Source organism: Ostrinia nubilalis, chromosome 15, assembly GCF_963855985.1.
Source record: "Ostrinia nubilalis chromosome 15, ilOstNubi1.1, whole genome shotgun sequence".
Classification (NCBI taxonomy): domain Eukaryota; kingdom Metazoa; phylum Arthropoda; class Insecta; order Lepidoptera; family Crambidae; genus Ostrinia; species Ostrinia nubilalis.
The window spans coordinates 11,213,918-11,233,882 of record NC_087102.1 but is presented as its reverse complement, the minus strand read 5'-3'; the positions used below and the strand labels follow the sequence as shown (position 1 = coordinate 11,233,882).

Here is a 19,965-nt window from a genome sequence, read left to right as displayed (position 1 = left end):
TGTGGTGAGCTCAGTCGTGACACAAGCATATTTAGCTTAGTACGAGGGGCTAACGGGAGTATTAGTAATTTATGTAATACGTGATGTCCCATCGAGTATCTACTTAACGGTGTGACTGGATGGCAAGCGAATAAATTACTAATCTTTTTTTTAAAGTGTGTTTTACGAGTAGATAAAAGGTCCTACTTTTACTGCTGTAACAGCAGTGTTGGTGTTTTTTTTACTGTTTTAGATTTGTCAACAAATTCTTGTGCCCAGTAAAGTTTACAATGTTGTAAGTACCTTATCCTAGTAGAGGCGGAGGCGGCGGCGGCACTCTCGCGACGGCCCTCGCGGAACTCCCGCTGGAACTCCCTGATGGGGGGCAGACGCCCTGACGGCTCGCCCGCCGCCCCGCCCGCCGACCCGGGACCGCCGGTGTAGCTGTGGACTTGGTACTCTTGGAGTCTAGCCTGCGATGTAAAGGAAAGAAGGGATTAAGCAGGTAAGTATCTGTCAAAACTTCACATTTACCAACTTCTAACCCTAAGTGCTTTAAAAGTACAGTATAACAGTAGTATTAGCAGATAATCTAGTGGGTACTACAAAAAGGTGACTCCCAGCACTCGGAACATAATTTGAAATAAACCAGTTCAAAGGTTGCAGCAACTTGGTTAAATGCTGGAAGAGCGAGGCTGGATGGTTCCTACACAAGATTGAGTGTATTGGTCCTTCCAAAGAAAGAGTTTTCACAAGGACCCCTTCATCTTATGGTGACGTGACCTCAACGGGTTGAAGGCGGGCTACCTCATCCATGGGGGCGCCGTTACCGCTGTTCGGTTATAAACCTACCTTCATGCTATGGTGCTGTGACCGCCTCAACGAGTTGGAAGCAGGTTGCCTTGCCCGTGGGGGCGCCGACGCGGCCACCCGCGGCACCGCGTCCAGGCAGGCGCCCCCACAGAGCTTCGTGGAACACCCGCTTATGACGTCACACCGCTCTTCAGTTGTAAACTTACCTTCATGCTATGGTGCTGTGACCGCCTCAACGAGTTGGAGGCAGGCTGCCTTGCCCGTGGGGGCGCCGACGCAGCCACCCGCGGCACCGCGCCCAGGCAAGCGCCCCCGCACTTGGCGCCGCCGCATAGCTTCGTGGAACACCCACTGATGACGTCACACCGCTCTTCAGTTGTAAACTTACCTTCATGCTATGGTGCTGTGACCGCCTCAACGAGTTGGAGGCGGGCTGCCTCGCCCGCGGGCGGGTTGCTGCGTCTCGCACTTAGTGCCTTGTATAACACCAGTTGATAATGTTGCCGTTGTTCGGTTATACACCCATTACACCCACCTTCATGCTACCGCGCCCAGGCAAGCGCCCCCGCTCTTGGTGCCTCGTATAACACCCGTTGATGATGTTGCCGCTCTTCGGTTGTAAACCTACCTTCATGCTATGGTGCTGTGACCGCCTCAACGAGTTGGAGGCAGGCTGCCTTGCCCTCGGGGGCGCCGACGCGGCCACCCGCGGCACCGCGCCCAGGCAAGCGCCCCTACAGAGCTTTGTGGAACACCCATTGACAACGTCACACCGCTCTTCGGTTGTAAACCTACCTTCATGCTATGGTGCTGTGACCGCCTCAACGAGTTGGAGGCGGGCTGCCTTGCTCGAGGGGGCGCCGACGCGGCCACCCGCGGCACCGCGCCGATTAAGCGCTCCCGCACTTGGCGCCGCCGCATAGCTTCGTGGAACACCCACTGATGACGTCACACCGCTCTTCGGTTGTAAACCTACCTTCATGCTATGGTGCTGTGACCGCCTCAACGAGTTGGAGGCGGGCTGCCTCGCCCGCGGGCGGGTTGCTGCGTCTCGCACTTAGTGCCTTGTATAACACCAGTTGATAATGTTGCCGTTGTTCGGTTATACACCCATTACATCCACCTTCATGCTACCGCGCCCAGGCAAGCGCCCCCGCTCTTGGTGCCTCGTATAACACCCGTTGATGATGTTGCCGCTCTTCGGTTGTAAACCTACCTTCATGCTATGGTGCTGTGACCGCCTCAGCGAGTTGGAGGCAGGCTGCCTGGCCCGAGGGGGCGCCGACGCGGCCACCCGCGGCACCGCGCCCAGGCAAGCGCCTCCGCACTTGGCGCCGCCGCAGAGCTTCGTGGAACACCCATTGATGACGTCACACCGCTCTTCAGTTGTAAACCCACCTTCATGCTATGGTGCTGTGACCGCCTCAACGAGTTGGAGGCAGGCTACCTTGCCCGTGGGGGCGCCGACGCGGCCACCCGCGGGACCGCGTCCAGGCAGGCGCCCCTACAGAGCTTCGTGAAACACCCATTGATGACGTCACACCGCTCTTCAGTTGTAAACCTACCTTCATGCTATGGTGCTGTGACCGCCTCAACGAGTTGGAGGCGGGTTGCCTCGCCCTCGGGGGCGCCGACGCGGCCACCCGCGGCACCGCGCCCAGGCAAGCGCCCCCGCACTTGACACCGCTACAGAGTTTGGTAGGACACCCATTGATGACGTCACACTGCTCTTCGGTTATACACCTACCTTCATGCTATGGTGCTGTGACCGCCTCAACGAGTTGGAGGCGGGTTGCCTCGCCCTCGGGGGCGCCGACGCGGCCACCCGCGGCACCGCGCCCAGGCAAGCGCCTCCGCACTTGGCGCCGCCGCAGAGCTTCGTGGAACACCCATTGATGACGTTGCCACCGCTGTTCGACGATACGGAAGACACTCCTGGAATTTTATAAAGAATACATAGTTAAGTAAAAGAACGGAAGACGTAGTGTGGGCAGGCCTCCCACGAGGTGGACCGACGATCTGGTGAAAGTCGCGGGCGGCGTAGGACCGGTCTTTGTGGAAATCCTTGGGGGCCATTGTTCAGTAGTGGACGCCATTCGGCTGAAACGAACAAGTAGGTAATTAGGTACGACATATAGGTACCTAACTAACTTTTGGAGTAAGAGCTAGATAAGGAAGTTTATAAACTTGACCTTGATAAGATTTAGTATACCTACTTAGTTTGAATATCTTCGTTCGCTGTTAGCACTTACCCTGTGACCTGCCATGCTTACTTATGTAACAACACAATTGTTGTTTGTTTGCTTTAAATTGAGGTCAAACCAACGATTACATCTTGACGCTTAAGTGGATAATGCATGTTGAGAACTTGACATACCTACCTACAACGGAAAATAGCCAACATAATCCTACCTAACTACTTAGTTAAGGGCAAGGTAACGAAAATACCTATGCTAGTGGCTTTATTTCAGGCTAACTGCCACATTTTCACAAGGTCTGACTGATGTGACCCTGCTCTTTAAAATGGTTTGCTAAAAGAAATCAGCGTAAAGGCCCAATTCGATTTTAGATGTTTGCTAATCATTGACACCTGTAGAGACGTGTGCCCACAGAGTAATTGGACACGGAGTTCGGCACTCCCCACGACTTGCTATAGCTTGACACCTGGAGTGTCTTACCGGAGAGGGAAGACTCTCCGCTGGTGACGGAGTAGAGCGAGGCGGAGGCTGGCACGGAGCGCGCGCCCACATAGTGGCTGGACACGGAGCCCGGCACTCCCCACGACTTGCTATAGCTTGACACCTGGAGTGTCTTACCGGAGAGGGAAGACTCTCCGCTGGTGACGGAGTAGAGCGAGGCGGAGGCTGGCACGGAGCGCGCGCCCACATAGTGGCTGGACACGGAGCCCGGCACTCCCCACGACTTGCTATAGCTTGACACCTGGAGTGTCTTACCGGAGAGGGAAGACTCTCCGCTGGTGACGGAGTAGAGCGAGGCGGAGGCTGGCACGGAGCGCGCGCCCACATAGTGGCTGGACACGGAGCCCGGCACTCCCCACGACTTGCTATAGCTTGACACCTGGAGTGTCTTACCGGAGAGGGAAGACTCTCCGCTGGTGACGGAGTAGAGCGAGGCGGAGGCTGGCACGGAGCGCGCGCCCACATAGTGGCTGGACACGGAGCCCGGCACTCCCCACGACTTGCTACAGCTTGACACTTGGAGTCTCTTACCGGAGAGGGAAGACTCTCCGCTAGTGACGGAGTAGAGTGAGGCGGAGGCTGGCACGGAGCGCGCGCCCACAGAGTAGCTGGACACGGAGCCCGGCACTCCCCACGACTTGCTGTAGCTTGACACTTGGAGTGTCTTACCGGAGAGGGAAGACTCCGCTGGTGACGGAGTAGAGCGAGGCGGAGGCTGGCACGGAGCGCGCGCCCACAGAGTAGCTGGACACGGAGCCCGGCACTCCCCACGACTTGCTACCGCTTGACACTTGGAGTCTTACCGGAGAGGGAAGACTCTCCGCTGGTGACGGAGTAGAGCGAGGCGGAGGCTGGCACGGAGTGCGCGCCCACAGAGTAGCTGGGCACGGAGCCCGGCACTCCCCACGACTTACTACAGCTTGACACTTGGAGTGTCTTACCGGAGAGGGAAGACTCTCCGCTGGTGACGGAGTAGAGCGAGGCGGAGGCTGGCACGGAGCGCGCGCCCACAGAGTAGCTGGACACGGAGCCCGGCACTCCCCACGACTTGCTACCGCTTGACACTTGGAGTCTTACCGGAGAGGGAAGGCTCTCCGCTGGTGACGGAGTAGAGCGAGGCGGAGGCTGGCACGGAGTGCGCGCCCACAGAGTAGCTGGGCACGGAGCCCGGCACTCCCCACGACTTACTACAGCTTGACACTTGGAGTGTCTTACCGGAGAGGGAAGACTCTCCGCTGGTGACGGAGTAGAGCGAGGCGGAGGCTGGCACGGAGCGCGCGCCCACAGAGTAGCTGGACACGGAGGCCGGCACTCCCCACCCACGACTTGCTGCAGCTTGACACTTGGGAGTCTCTTACACTTGACACTTGGAGTCTCTTATACTTGACACTTGGAGTCTCTTACACTTGACACTTGGAGTCTCTTATACTTGACACTTGGAGTCTCTTACACTTAACACTTGGAGTCTCTTACCGGAGAGGGAAGACTCTCCGCTAGTGACGGAGTAGAGTGAGGCGGAGGCTGGCACGGAGCGCGCGCCCACAGAGTAGCTGGACACGGAGCCCGGCACTCCCCACGACTTGCTACAGCTTGACACTTGGAGTGTCTTACCGGAGAGGGAAGACTCTCCGCTGGTGACGGAGTAGAGAGAGGCGGAGGCTGGCACGGAGCGCGCGCCCACAGAGTAGCTGGACACGGAGCCAGGCACTCCCCACGACTTGCTGCTACCGCTTGACACCTGGAAAATATAAGAAAATGCCTCTTAAAACGTGCTATGTATAGCCTAGATTCTTTCTTACTGGAATAAAACTAAAATTTATATCTACCTGAAATGATGAAAAATAAAGATCGTTATTTGGTTAGGCACACGCCACAACTTAAAATGTAGAGCTACAGATATTAGGTATGTTCACACGAAAGTTTTTGGCAAGTTGTCGCTTATTCAGTTAAACAGAAATACGGAAGTAAAACTAAACAATGAACTCCTATAATCAAAATCGAGGTATAGTCATAAATGCAAATTATCCTCAATAACTGTTCTGGTGATCGTGGAAATGTCGCACGCAGCTCGTTCTCTAGTCAGACGTGGTACGCTAGAGGTCGCGGCCAAGTGTACAGTCAGTATCAAATTGTTTATGAAATCCGAAGTAACCAAAACGTTCACAACACGTCTTTGATAGAATTAGAGTAAGTTTGTCTTGTCAACTTTTTGGCCACATTGGGTGCTACGAACTACACTCGGCATCAAATAAATCGCACCTCCCGCGACAAGCACTTATCAAACGTATGCATCACCACTAGGGTGTCCCTTATATGGCCGAAAAAAAATTTTTTTTAGATATTGAAATGCATACCCCCTATTTCTTTTCGTACTACTCAGACATACTTAGATACAAAATTTCAGCTTCCTACGTCAACATTAACCCGTGCCGACCGAGCTCTGAAGATTTTGAAAAATGCTGGTTTTACCCCTTTTATTAAGTAGCTAAATCAATTAAAATATTTAATTTTTATAAAATATTTATAAAAAGAAGATAACATTACAGATCAGACAATATATTTTACTTTTGAGGGACCCTTTTTTACATTCTGGATACAGATTTCCATGCTCCTGAATATTGGCCTGATTTTTGCTTCACTGTGCGTAGCAAAAAAAGCTTTTGCTCTTCCTTTGCAGTGATCAAACCATGAAAATCTTGCATAAGCTTTATAGCTCTTTCAGCTGTATCATTAACTACCCTAAAGAAAGCACTTTTTTGCCTTTAAATAGGCAACATCTTTATGTCATATAGAAATGTGTCTCAGGGGGAAATTATTATCAATTTTCAATCGAGAAAATAAATTTATCCTCTTGACAGACACAAAACCACTCAATGGTTTTCCAGCAACAATAAATAAGGCAGTATTATTATCAATTCATTAAAAACAGGATAAAAAATTAGTACAAAGTCCTATTTATCATATAAATAATCATACCTTCTCCAGATGGAATGTATCTCTTCCCAGAATCATACATACTCTCTCTTTGTACTTTTACTACAATATTGACGGTGTTTGTTCATTACCTTCATCATCAAAGAGTGATAAAACGGCAATTTCTTCTGATATGAAGTACCAAAGATGTTGACTAAACTTGCTCAGGGCTGCCTTGGAAATCAATTTGTCAACACTCTCATATACCTCTTGGAAAGTGGATGTCAAGAGTTCCTTAAGGCTTTCCTCAGAGTTGGTAAGCTGGTCGTGATGTCCTTGCGTTTGTATAGAATCTTGCGTAGTAAGAGATGACGATAAACCTCCGAAACAAATTTGCTCTATCTATTTTTTATTTATTTATTTAATTTTCTTTGTCTTGCACTTTCTACTTTCTTAACTAACTTTTTGTCTACACCTTAACACTCTGGACGCCTTGGTTTTATTTGTTTTTGTTAAAACATTTTATTTGTTTTTAACCCTAGAGTGCTCGCGCTATGAGCATTTTGCCGCCCTCGGCAAAAAAATCGAGTTATTTTCTACACGATGCGTTTGTTAAAGTCAAGCGTTTCAGTAGCTGCCTCCCCATACTTCACATCCATGTATTAGAAATTAGAAGAAATTTAGTGCGCAGGTGATCGCAATAGAGAACGATTGTTGAACGTATGTCACGTTTTGCGGCAAATTGCTCACTGCGCGACTACTGACGTAAGTAAAATTTGTGTGTCTGGTTTTTAGTGTAGTTGGAAGATTATTAGTTTTCATTGCGTATAATGTTGTTTTGACATTAATGACGTCATAACATTGATAATTACTATTAGTGTTTAATTTATTTCATGTCGTTTTCGTTAAAATTCACGTAAAATACAAAAAATGAAAAAACAAGGAAGATGTCGGATTTCGAAGAAGCTGGTGCACTAAAATTAGTACAAAATGTATTCTAAAGTTATAGAGAAAGTAAACATAGTCATTACAATTCTGTTATAGAACAATCAGCGGCAAAATCTGAAGATGATGTGCCAAGGGTGCAATAGTTGTGCAAATTTACTGTGCAACGCACATTAAATGCACATGTGACAGGCCGGTTTTGTTGAAGCACATGTCATAGATGAGGAAAACCTTTAAGTGTGCTAATGAGTTTAATATTTGATGATGTATGGAGGTAAAAACAATGGTGTTTTTAAGATTTCTATAAATATTTCCTAACATTTCCAAAATAATTTTTTTTCTTTAAATTTTAACCACAAATCTTTAATAAACGTTATTTTCGAATAGTGTATGTTTTATTCTATCATTTTTAACTGATTTTCATATTTTTAAACTGTTATTTGACACACAACCGGACTTCTAAGTTTGGGCGGCAAAATGCTCATACGCGAGCACTCGCGTTTCACGGAAAGGCGCGACTACTCTAGGGTTAAATCCTCCTCACCGCGGCGCTTATAAATCTTGAATTTTTTAAATAATTTTTCTTGCAACTCCCTCCAACCATGGTGAAGATACACAAGTTTTTTTTACACAGTTAGGGTCTGGTAGGATTTATAGCTTTTCCCAAAATATAATACACTCCCGAATGATGAGATTAGAGCTTTCAATAACATTTAATTAACTTCGCAAAATATGTTAAAAAATACTGCGAAAACTTGACGATTAACGGTAACTTTGTGCCTATTATTTGATAAATTTACGTCCCCGACTAAGAAAATACTTTTTTTATTGCTTCTTAATTCCACAGCCATCTTCTAAATGTCAAACAATGGGTGTTAATCACGAGATTAATTGAGAACAAATGACAAATACGGTGAATACGCACCGCTACTGCCGCGCAACATGTTTCGATGCAAGTCGGCACGGGTTATCGTACTTCAAATAAAGTAAAAATTTATTTCCGAGTGTTTTAGAGGCAAACAAACAAAACTAAGACCTATGCGTTACAAATTTAAAACTTTGAAAAATAAGGGACACCCTAATCACCACTTTCCACCAACATTGGTACCATTTGAAAGCCTAGTTTTAAACTTCATTTCATTAAAGGAAAGGTTTTTACCCCTAAAATGTGTCATTACAAGGATCCAGAGTCACTTCTTCAAAAAATAGGTAGTTACGCTATAGCCATTTTTTATGACTATAAAACTGTTAAGTTGGGATTAATCGCTATCCATCTGTTAAAGAGGACACGTGAGATCTTTATTTGCTTTTATAACCATAAAAATTGGTCTAATTGCCCAAACTGAGGTCTATTTTCAAGTCACATTTATGGTATATGTTAATCATTTATTTAGAAATGAAATGTATTTTTCTTTAAGGATATTTATTGGGCTTTCAAATAACACCAATATTGTTGGGGTACCATAATTGTGTCAGAAGAAAATCTTTAAAGTTCGCGTCGCGGAAGGTGCGGTTTATTTGATGTTGAGTGTATTTGACGCTGCTGTACAAAGTACTGCCTATGTTGTAATCAATCTGACTTAGATGACTATCCTTAAGTTCTTACATGGATGAGTAGGTAACATCCTTCGGCCCTCACATTATAGGTAGACAAGTTCAGACCAGAGTATCTATTGATATCAAGTAAGTATTTATTTACAATAAATAGCCTTACGTAGGATATAAAAGTTTTTTCTCACGTTACTGAAGTTGCATAAGTTGCGTAACTCGGCAAAGCATTACCGAACTTATCAGAAGTGAGGAAATAAGCCTAGAAGATAATTATATAACTCGGTTTTGGATCAGGGGACACCGTAATGATGGTGCCCAAACGTAAACAAATGAAATAGAGTGTGACAAAGTAAAAAATACAAAAGTGATGGTATTTTTAGAGTAAAGATATCGAAGCTCTTGCCATAATTGGAATAGTGGGTGGAATGTCTGTCTTGCAGTTATTTCAGTAGTTATGACGTCACAATCCATCATAATGTTCTTTTTATAGTCACAAAACTAACGCATCGTTTAGGAATATCTGCTTATGTATTTACTGAAGTTTTCTATCACTGAAATTACAGACTTTCAGAATTCATCACTCAATAGAGCTTATTGCGGTGTCGCACAACTGGTGAAACTGATATTACGGGCCTAATTTCCTCGGTTTCAATAATACTTATACGACTTTATTATTTACTTATACTTTATTAACATTATTCGAAAAAATATCAGTTTATATTGGCGCTAATGTGGACGAACAGCCCAAAATGCATGCCACAATAGGACGACAAATGTATGGGCTTATTTTCTAAAATCGATATCAAATCGATATAGAAGAAAGATTAAGATAAATAATGCCCGTTTTCACCATCAATTCCTAATTTTTAAGTGACCCCTATAGTACATGTAGTGTACCTAAATGTGCACACTGGCTCACCGTCACACCAAGCGTCTCACTGCGGCACGTCCGTACTCGCCGGCGTCTGCCGTACGACTGACTCGTCCCACTCGTAACGACGTCACGTGACTGCCTATCACTTGTGTACGTGAGACAGCGTATTGTATCTATCTAGTACGTAGATACAAACACTACATCCCTTCCTTGTTAATAAATTTTAATGAAAGTTTTTGTCAAGTAAATGTAAGGTTAATTATTGTAATAGAAGTATGGAAAAGATCGCTATACAGCGATAACACCGACTGAATTATTGTACTCATACGTCTCACTCTCTTTTTTTTTTTTTTTTTTAATATCTATTATACATTACTTTAATAAACATCCAATTTCAGTTACGTTCAATTAATGCAAATAAGTTAATTTGAATTTAGTAAACAACAAGGCTACCTAACAGATCCGGGTTACATCCCATTTAAAGGATATCAGTTGCCTGAAAAAAAAATACATCCAATTTAGTGGATATCATGGGTACATCCAATTTAATGGACATCATGGTACATCCAATTTATTGGATATCAGGGTAGATCCAATTTGATGGATATCAAGGTACGTCCAATTTAATGGATATCAAGGGTACATCCAATTTAATGGATATCAGGGTACATCCAATTTAATGGATATCAGATATCAGGGTACGTCCAATTTAATGGATATCAGGTTACATCCAAATGAATGAATATCAGAGTACATTTAATTAAATAGATATCAGGGGTACGTCCAATTTAATGAATATCAGGGTACAGTCACCCTTCAACGAATCGCGAGCACATATTACCTTTTGAAACTATGTTACAGAATAATCTCGAGTTAGTGAAAATAATCTTTAACTGTTCGTCAGTAAAGTTCAAAATTATTCAGATCAAAGTTGTTTGACGATTTATCTTGTCAAGAAGATTATTATGATAAACTAAAACCTTCTTGTTGGTTCAACCTGCCATTATTATTTCTATTAAATAAAAAAAACTATTGTCAATTGGCCAATGTCATCATTGCATTGCACTGATGGGATAGAAAAATATACAAGCAAAACCTTATTCGTTAGCAAACGTCATATTTATTTAAATGTTAGCAGCACTGTTTCTTGCACGGTTATGTTGGCAGGTTTGACTCTTACAGTACCTAGTGCAAGCGAAAACCGACACTAAGGTGACGAACCTTTTCATTCCGCGACTGTACATACAATTGAATGGATATCGGGGGTACGTCCAATTTAATTGATATCAGTGTACATCAAATTTAATGGATATCAGTGAAACCTACCAAGTCTATGTAAGACCACTTATGTACCTGGAATTACGCAAATAAAGAAATTTGATTTGATTTGATCCAATTGAATGGATATCAGGGTACATCCAATTTAATGGATATCACGGGTACATCCAATTGAATGGATATCAGGGTACATCCAATTTAATGGATATCAGTGTACATCCAATTGAATGGATATCAGGGTACATCCAATTTAATGGATATCACGGGTACATCCAATTGAATGGATATCAGGGTACATCCAATTTAATGGATATCAGGGTTTATCCAATTTAATGGATATCACGGGTGCATCCAATTTAACGGATATCAGTATATATCCAATTTAATGAGCATCAAGCGATGATCTCTTCTCTTGTCGGCGTCAGGAGTGAAAGTCAGTTCGATCCATCCTGCTATGATCATTATGGCTCTGCGGAAACGCGTCCAACGGTGATGTGCCGATTCGCCTCCAGGTGCCGCGCCCGTATTCCAGTTTAGTGCACGCGCTCACGACTGTCTGCACACGGCCATCCTGCGCGACATGCGTCCTCGTATGTTCCTTTGAAAAACTAAGAATAACAGTCAGTATCAGTCACAATTCCTAATAATTGCTACATTGAAGTCACTAAGACCATGTGGTAAATCATCATTACCAAAAATTACTTCAAAAATTGAATGAGTCCCAGGTATCACAATCGCGGTCCACATTTTGCTACCCTACCTCGGGAGGCCTAAGTCAATCAACCAATGACTTTATGATCTTAGCTACACACTGCCAGATCCTACTGCACCACCATTGAAAAAGTAAGTTACACACGAAATACCACTGTTACATTACTGGTGCTCACAATAACCAACGCCACAAAGGCCAATGCCACAAAGGCGAGTGCCACACAGGCGAGTACCACACAGTCGAGTGCCACACAGGCGAGTGCCACGCAGGCGAGTGCCACACAGGCGATTGCCACACAGGCGAGTGCCACACAGGCGAGTGCCACACAGGCGGTTGCCACACAGGCGAGTGCCACACAGGCGAGTGCCACACAGGCGATTGCCACACAGGCGAGTGCCACAAAGGCGAGTGCCACACAGGCGATTAACTCAGAACTCAGAGGCCAGAAGTATCTCACCTCAGAACATCTCCCTTTTCGCTCGCAGCTTGGTTGGCTTCCCATCAGACAGCGTAGATATCTTCGTTTACTTTGTATGCTTCATTCGATTCTCTTCAATCCTGACTCTCCATCTTATTTAAAAGATAAATTTCAGTACTTCCACTCCATTCACGATAGAAATCTTCGCTCTATTCAGACTCTTCAGCTTGCCACCCCTCATCATAGCACCGGCTTCATGTCCAACTCTTTCCTAGTCTCCGCTGTGCGGCTCTGGAACGGCCTTCCGGCCAAATTACGCAAGCCTTCTTCCAAATTTACTTTCAAAAGGGCTCTGCGCAAACATTTCAAGGAATGACCTTTTTATCCATTTTCTCGCTATCTCAGACATGAGTGATGTGTACATTTATAATATTATTATATTTATGTATTTATGTGTATGTGTATTATATTTATTTGTATTATGTTATTTATTTTAATGTAATCTTATGTAAGTAGGTTTATTATCAAAAATGTAAATTTTTTGCACCGCCTTACTCTTTCTACACGACCCGTGGTTGACTGGCAGAGAATGCCATCCAGCATTAAGTCCGCCACAGTGCATTGTTAGTTTGTGTGCTGAAGTTTAAATAAATAAATAAATATAGCACTACCGAATTCCAACTGGCTACTCAGGGCAAACACCACCCTCTACCAGAATACATTCACAATATTCTAGTACAGTCTCCCCTCTTAAGACCTTACTACTCAGCAAGATCCGACTAAACCACCTAGGAGTACCGTAGGTACTATTGCACCACACTATCCGGAGATACCACAGGCAAACACTTATTTCCACCGAGCTACGCTACGGCATCCTGGTACAGTCTCCAACCCAACGAATTGAGAACATCCAATCCAACTATTCTTCACTTACTATTTCAAAGGTACTGGGCCCTCAGGCATCTTCCTATCACGGTCATGTTGCATACTCAATACACGCTTGTTATTAGGAATCCCAAACACAAACTACGTTCTCCAAATCGCCTGCCAAGCGTGAAGACTTATGACAAAACCTTGCACCAAAGTGGAAGAGGCTGCTGGTCTATACCAGCAGCGGACCTCAAAGGTCTGTTGATGATGATGATAAGAGGATATAAATTATTGAATCGTTTAATGTAAATCCGCAGGTGCTCTTTACGCTCATTATTCTAGCGCTTAAGCAATGTTTATAGCTAATGTTTTATCAGTTTATTTCTAGTATAAATCATTTAATTGATAATTACCATATTTATCAGTAAATGAATTATAATTCCTAACGAAAATAACGTTCTTCTTAAACCAGAAACCGTGAGGAACTTCAAAGATTTAAAACTATCATATTTTACTTGTGTATAATCTTGTAGTTGTATTGTAATTTACTAACGTAGATTCTAAGAACTTTGTTACTAATACTTTTATGGCCCATGCTTGAAATAAATAACTTTTATTTTATTTATTCAAGGGTATTTGAAACTTTATCAATGAATCTCAAAATTATGCCTGATTTCGGGATTCAATTCAAGCTTATTTAAGAAAATATTATTATGCGTAAAACATTATTTTTTCTTAAATATTTCAAACTTAAAAGGAATGTACAAGTACCAGAATATCAAGTAGTAAATATGCTGTAAACCATTTTCATTTATGAAATAAAACATTTCATTTTTCATTTTCACTTTTTATTCCCAATTCAACATTCAACAAATTATATGCAAGATAAGTAAACATTTTATTCTTTAGGTACTCATCAGATTTTAGAGCGCTGACAACTAAAACTATTGCATTTATTTTCACTCCACTAATACTTTTCCTTTTTTTTTTTTTTTTTTTTTTTTTTTTCATAGTATTCCCATTGAATTACATTTAAAGAACATTGAATAATTAATTGAACTAATTTAATTTACATTTAACATTTACAGTAAACATTATACCTAGTTACCGCTTTATCCAATTTAATGAAAACACTTTTTTTTTCACACACATACAATTTCACGACTTGCTCAAATTGCCTAAGGTGGTACATGTCATACACACCAGGCTGTCGGGTGACTAATCCAACTACGAGCCACTTAGACATCGGGCAACTCGTCCTTATAAGTGTTCTACGGCTAGCGTTGTTCCATCAAATATTCTCAACACAATGCCGGTGACCCCATACTAAATTACACGGTCATTAATTCAATGAATTAATTAAACAACGATAAAGGTGGTCAATATACGCACATTTCATTGCTAAAAATGTGTTAAGTATGATTTTTGTCAGATTAAAATTGCCCTATGTTTGTATTGCCCTATGGCACCAGATGTCTTTTGTAAACTATGTTTTGAGTAATTAAATATACTGCCGCTATCGTAAAATGCCTCCAAAAACAAATCGTTTTCTATTAAATGCCCAAAAAAAAACGAATAATATTAGTAAATAAACATCAAGGAACCCTGGCGGAACCGCCACCAACAAGCCCGGCCCAAACTCAATTGATGAACAGAATCTGTCACTATGGATATCCTCAGGGGAAACATTCATCCAGCAGACAACGTCCTCTGGCTAAAACGCAAGTTCTACCCTGCTGGGACCGCGCTCTTGTAGAAAGATCTTAGATTCGATTGCTTACCTTGAATATTCAAAACGATTACAAATTACCATCTGTTCCATCCGATCGATTTTCATTGTTTTATTTGCAGCACAATAAGAGCAATGAATGCTATATGAAATGGTGACAATCCATTAGTAGGCCTTCAATGAAGCGTTTCATGCACTCCACCCGTGAAGTCACGGTGAGAGCCAGTGACAACAACACTTATTTCTGTGTCCACATGACGATAACATTTCTGAGGTAACCAGATCAGTCATGCGGCTTAGACTAGATTTATGTATGTGAAAACAAGACTGGCGAGCCAGACTCCACCATCATTGTTTAAATTACTACTTAAGAACTATAAAGGGACTCCCTTTTCACCAATTCTTCCACCTGTACCGGACCCCGTTGACCAATTGCTGGATCCACTTTTAATTGTGCAATATAATACCACAAATATACCACCGCAGAACGTTATTCGATTCTTTCTTTTTATAAATACCGAATGCTGGGACGCCGTCGACATTAACAGCGTTTAACTTCATGTGAGTAGGTATGTCTATTCTCATACATAAAGTACTAAGTTATACCACAGTTATACGTTAAAAATCTAGACAAACTGAGTGGGTGGAAGTAGTTTATGTTATAAACAACATTAAAATTCGTAGATACGCTTTACCATAGGTCTGATTACTTCTCTTTTTAATTATTTTTATTTTATTTTGTTTTAGCCGATTTCTGCTGAATACTTATTTATTTCTAATATCACTACTTATTATCACCAATCACTTTATTGCTATTTTCAAGCTGATAATAAGTATTTCTAATAAAATCTGATTTTATAATGATAAAAACCAAAATGTTTTCGCCTGCTAACTTGACTATTCTCATACAACAAAATAATTATGCCCTTTCCAAAGCAGAATAATCGTTATTTTATCCATAACTCGATAAAATCAGACACATTACTGAACTTTAATTATTATGGCAGGTTTGTTACAAATTAATTATAATTTCAAAAATATGTATTTTACTGACCTTTTATTTTCCTTATTTTTCAAAAAATGTGTATTTATCCTCGTCGCCACTTGTAGTGTACCTAAATGTGCACACTGGCTCACCGTCACACCAAGCGTCTCACTGCGGCACGTCCGTACTCGCCGGCGTCTGCCGTACGACTGACTCGTCCCACTCGTAACGACGTCACGTGACTGCCTATCACTTGTGTACGTGAGACAGCGTATTGTATCTATCTAGTACGTAGATACAAACACTACAGTACACATAACAGGAAATTTGTTTTCATAGGGGTCACTCAAAAATTAGGGATTGATGGTGAAATCGGGCTATAAGACTAGCAGAAAAAGAATCGGTTCAGTCTTACCTGCCAGCTCTTGCTGGTAACAAGCCGTGGCGCCTGCCGTAGCCGCAGGATCTTGGCGCGGCATATGACGCAGCGCAGCGGCAGCAGACGCTGGCTGACGGCCATCTGGATGGTCTTGACGAAGCACCGCCGGCACACCACGCGGTGGCCGCACGGCGATGTCTGCATCGTCGCCTTTGCGTTCACGCATATTACGCACTGAAAAAAAAAAACAAGTGATTTGGTTTTATTCTTTACGGCCATATATTATGTATTTACGCACTGAAAAAATAATACAGAGATATTTTGTTTTTTTCTTATCGGCCAGTATCAAAGGTATTCCGAAAGTAGGCATTTTTCCTATAATTCCCGTTTCCCCGTTTTTAACTCGACACTGGCAAGAGGCATAGCAGCCATATAAAAAGTGTCAAAGGTAATAATAACTTAATGTTTGAAAATTATTTTCTTTACGGCCAGTGTTTTGTAAAGATAGAGAAAATTATGTTTTCTTTCCTTTCTTTACATTTTTTCTTGTAGTCGTACAAGGTTTTTTAACCGTAACATTTTATGGCAAAACAAAAACAAAAAGTTATGAAGTTTGTTAACCGACTTCAACAAAAGGAGGAAGTTCTCGATTTAGTTGGTTTTCTCCCAGTCTCAAGTAGCTAGGTCGGTGTACGTAGTGAATATTAAATATTCTTTGATACTGGGTTAAGTCATTTTAATCTAAATTAGCTAAACCCATGGCATGCTTAGTTAAACAACTAAATTCGGCTGAACGAAGCGAGACATTAAGTTAATTCAAGGTGAGCTTCCGTTCGCGCATTTGGTTTCGCATTGAGAAAGTGACGGCGCGCGAAATTTTGTAATTATGCTGACTTAACTATTATTTTTATAGATTTATCGAAATTGGGTCAATTGCTTTCGTCACGACAACAATGCAGCTACCTTGAACCGAGGCAAGGCTGGCTGAAGTACGACGGACGATTCGATGAAAAAAGACAGTATTTATATATTACCATTTTAAAATAAAAATATTGATTGAACTACTTGAAAACGAAAGTTCTACAACTGCTTCACCTATGAAGTTGAAACGTACCGTGTTACCGTATCCTGCTTTTAAACAAAAATATCTGTATTTATTTAGATTTAATATTGTTTATATGGAAAATTGTCAGAGGTGGTGTAGGTAAGTACTTAGTTGGAAAAAGATTGCCCAAGGGGACGCGACGTGTGAGGACGCAATATTTAAACTTAAGCACAGTTGTTTACGTAAAGAGAGTCTATGCGCTGGAATATGTATTGCCTAGTGCTTTCAAATTTATATCGATAGCCTACTATCGATCATTCAAATAATCGAAATTCTTCTTTGTGGTCTCAGCTCTACAATTTCATACATTTGTTACAAGTTTACCACTTCATTTTCATTTACAAGTCTGGTAAAATGGGCTCACAGTGTTTATGCAATAGAGATAAACTACATAGATGTCACATTTAGATAACAATTAAAAAATGCCTGAGATAAATGCATTCAATTTTATGCTACGAGTTATGCCATGATTGTTACAAAAGAGCACATTAGGTGGCTATTTCTTATTTTTTAAATAGGTAGGTAAAACATAATGTACAAGTTAATATTAAAAGTTCTTATATAGGATTCTTTAAGGATGTTATGTAACTTTAAAAACTTTATCAGTTTTGTAGTGATAGGTATTATGAATTTGAAATCCTCTGAAGTTTTGTTTTTCTGTATATTTAGGTATATGAAATATTACCATATAAATCTCGTTAGAATTATCGACTTTGATGCTACAATTCGAATTCAATTTTATCGATAGGCTCTAAAAAAAACCTTCATTACAACACTACTCACTCACCTCCTCTTCAGGCGAAGTGGCTAGCTCTGGCTCGTTCTCCTCTAGTTTATTGAGCAATTTGTCCTGCAACAAGAAGCCACCGGTTTAAAGACGCTCCCAAACGAGCCCCTAAATAAAGTACATTATTATTACTATTTATAACCTTCCATTATAGCACTTTTGTGTCGCGGAAGAGCACTTTTGTGGAAAAGTGCATAGGCCGGCAATTTGGGCTAATTGCAAGCATTAGTCTTAAAAGTCGCGCATTTGGTATATTGCGGTTATAGTTCGGTAATATAATAGCGGTTACAAAACACAATAAGTGCTTAATGTAAGTAAGTGAAGTGTAGTGTGTACTAGTGTGTAGTTATGTTTGTAAAAGTTTTCAGCACTCGTTAAACTAAAAGCAATTTCGCACTACGTCCGATCTGAATCCCTGAAAATACACTGAAAAAAATGTTTGGTTACTGCTTACACAACAAAAGTGACCACCGAACACTTTGGTTATGAGGAACAAAATGTTGTGTAAATTAAACAAATCATTTTGAAGTGAGCAAGACTTAGTTAAATAGTTAACACTTAGTTCGGTGGTCACTTTTGTTGTGTAAGCAGTAACCAAACATTTTTTTCAGTGTAAGATCCAGAATTTAGTCGTAGAACTATTTGTAAGGTAATTTAAGAACTCGTTCTAATAGTGTACCACTATTAACCATCTTATTTAAAAATGAATTAGAAAAATATAGTTAAACGCTTTCCTATCAACACAAATAGGTACTTGTTTAGACTTAACTACAGAGTCTTAATTACAGACAGAATTGTTATGCAACGTGGATCCCTAACGAGATAACTTATCTTCATCCAATATCTAGGCGGCTGAGCTATGGAGAGTTAACGACATCTGAGCTAGCTTCGATGAGCTAACTAAACTACTTATGGAAACGCTAATACAGGGAGTTGAGAAAAGTCTTTACCTATCTAACAAATGAAAAACAAATTAAAATCTCAATACCTAATTGAAACTTGGAGTGAAAATAGTCTCTCATGGAACAATGGGGCAGAAAATTTAAAATGTGAAATAGTTTTTGAGTTTTAAGGGGGTCAAAAGTGACTCAAAATGGTTCGTGTAATATTAAACACAGTGCTGCTCGCCAATTCTGTTACTTGAACTTGGCTTGACACACTACCACGTGTCAAAATATATTGTAATGTAGAGACTAGAGATGTGCATTGAAAGTAAGCTGACCGTAACCGCTATAAACCATTTCGGAAAGATGTATTTTAAGTACTTAATACCTTTACAAAATGACTTAGGTAGTATGTGGTTGAGGTCAGGATCTGCGGTGGCTGTCTGCCTTAAGCTTCCAAGTAAAGTCTTTTGAAGTCAAATATGTAGGTAGTAGATTAGACATAGTACAAAGCATTATTAATATCTCAGCGTTGTCTGCTGATTATCATTGGAGATCTTTTCTAGACAACCTTCAACGGTGCATTCGATTAAACATTATTAAGTTTATCTATGAGATAATGAGAGCTAGGTTTGAGCTTACTTCTTTAAATCGTGAGGTCGAAAAATGGCAAGCATTTAAACTTTTTAAAGCGATTTTTGGCCCGAATAGAATTTCAGGATAGGTATGTGTTCAAAACTGTGCAGTGTTATTTTTTTTTATCGAGGTATAGAAATCTGATAAATTGTTATTTATTACCTTAAAATTAAATGTAACAAGCAATAAACGCTTAATTGATCAATAAAACCATTAATTGTTTTTGTAATATCAGTCTAGTGAGTGTTCAATATAATTTTATAAGAACTAATTATTTTATTTCTGGATCCTTAATTTTATTTTATTTTGTTTATTTGTAAACTTAACAGCTTTGATTACAATTTACATTAGAATAATTAAATTGAAGTAGTTGTTTTATTAATTCTCTAATGCCATAATTATAGTTAG

General features: G+C 41.5%; 1 protein-coding gene across 1 annotated transcript in view; it reads right to left on the bottom strand.

Annotated features, from left to right (window-relative positions):
* LOC135078700 (mucin-12) overlaps positions 1–19,965 on the bottom strand; it is a 72,013-nt gene that overhangs the window by 1,660 nt on the left and 50,388 nt on the right. The window contains exons 3-9 of the mRNA XM_063973247.1: positions 18,038–18,100; positions 16,182–16,379; positions 4,965–5,229; positions 4,569–4,820; positions 4,295–4,480; positions 3,609–4,235; positions 283–373 (exon numbers count right to left, since the gene is read on the bottom strand). Of these exons, the coding sequence (XP_063829317.1) occupies positions 283–373; positions 3,609–4,235; positions 4,295–4,480; positions 4,569–4,820; positions 4,965–5,229; positions 16,182–16,379; positions 18,038–18,100 (1,682 nt within the window). The remainder of the gene's footprint in view (positions 1–282; positions 374–3,608; positions 4,236–4,294; positions 4,481–4,568; positions 4,821–4,964; positions 5,230–16,181; positions 16,380–18,037; positions 18,101–19,965) is intronic.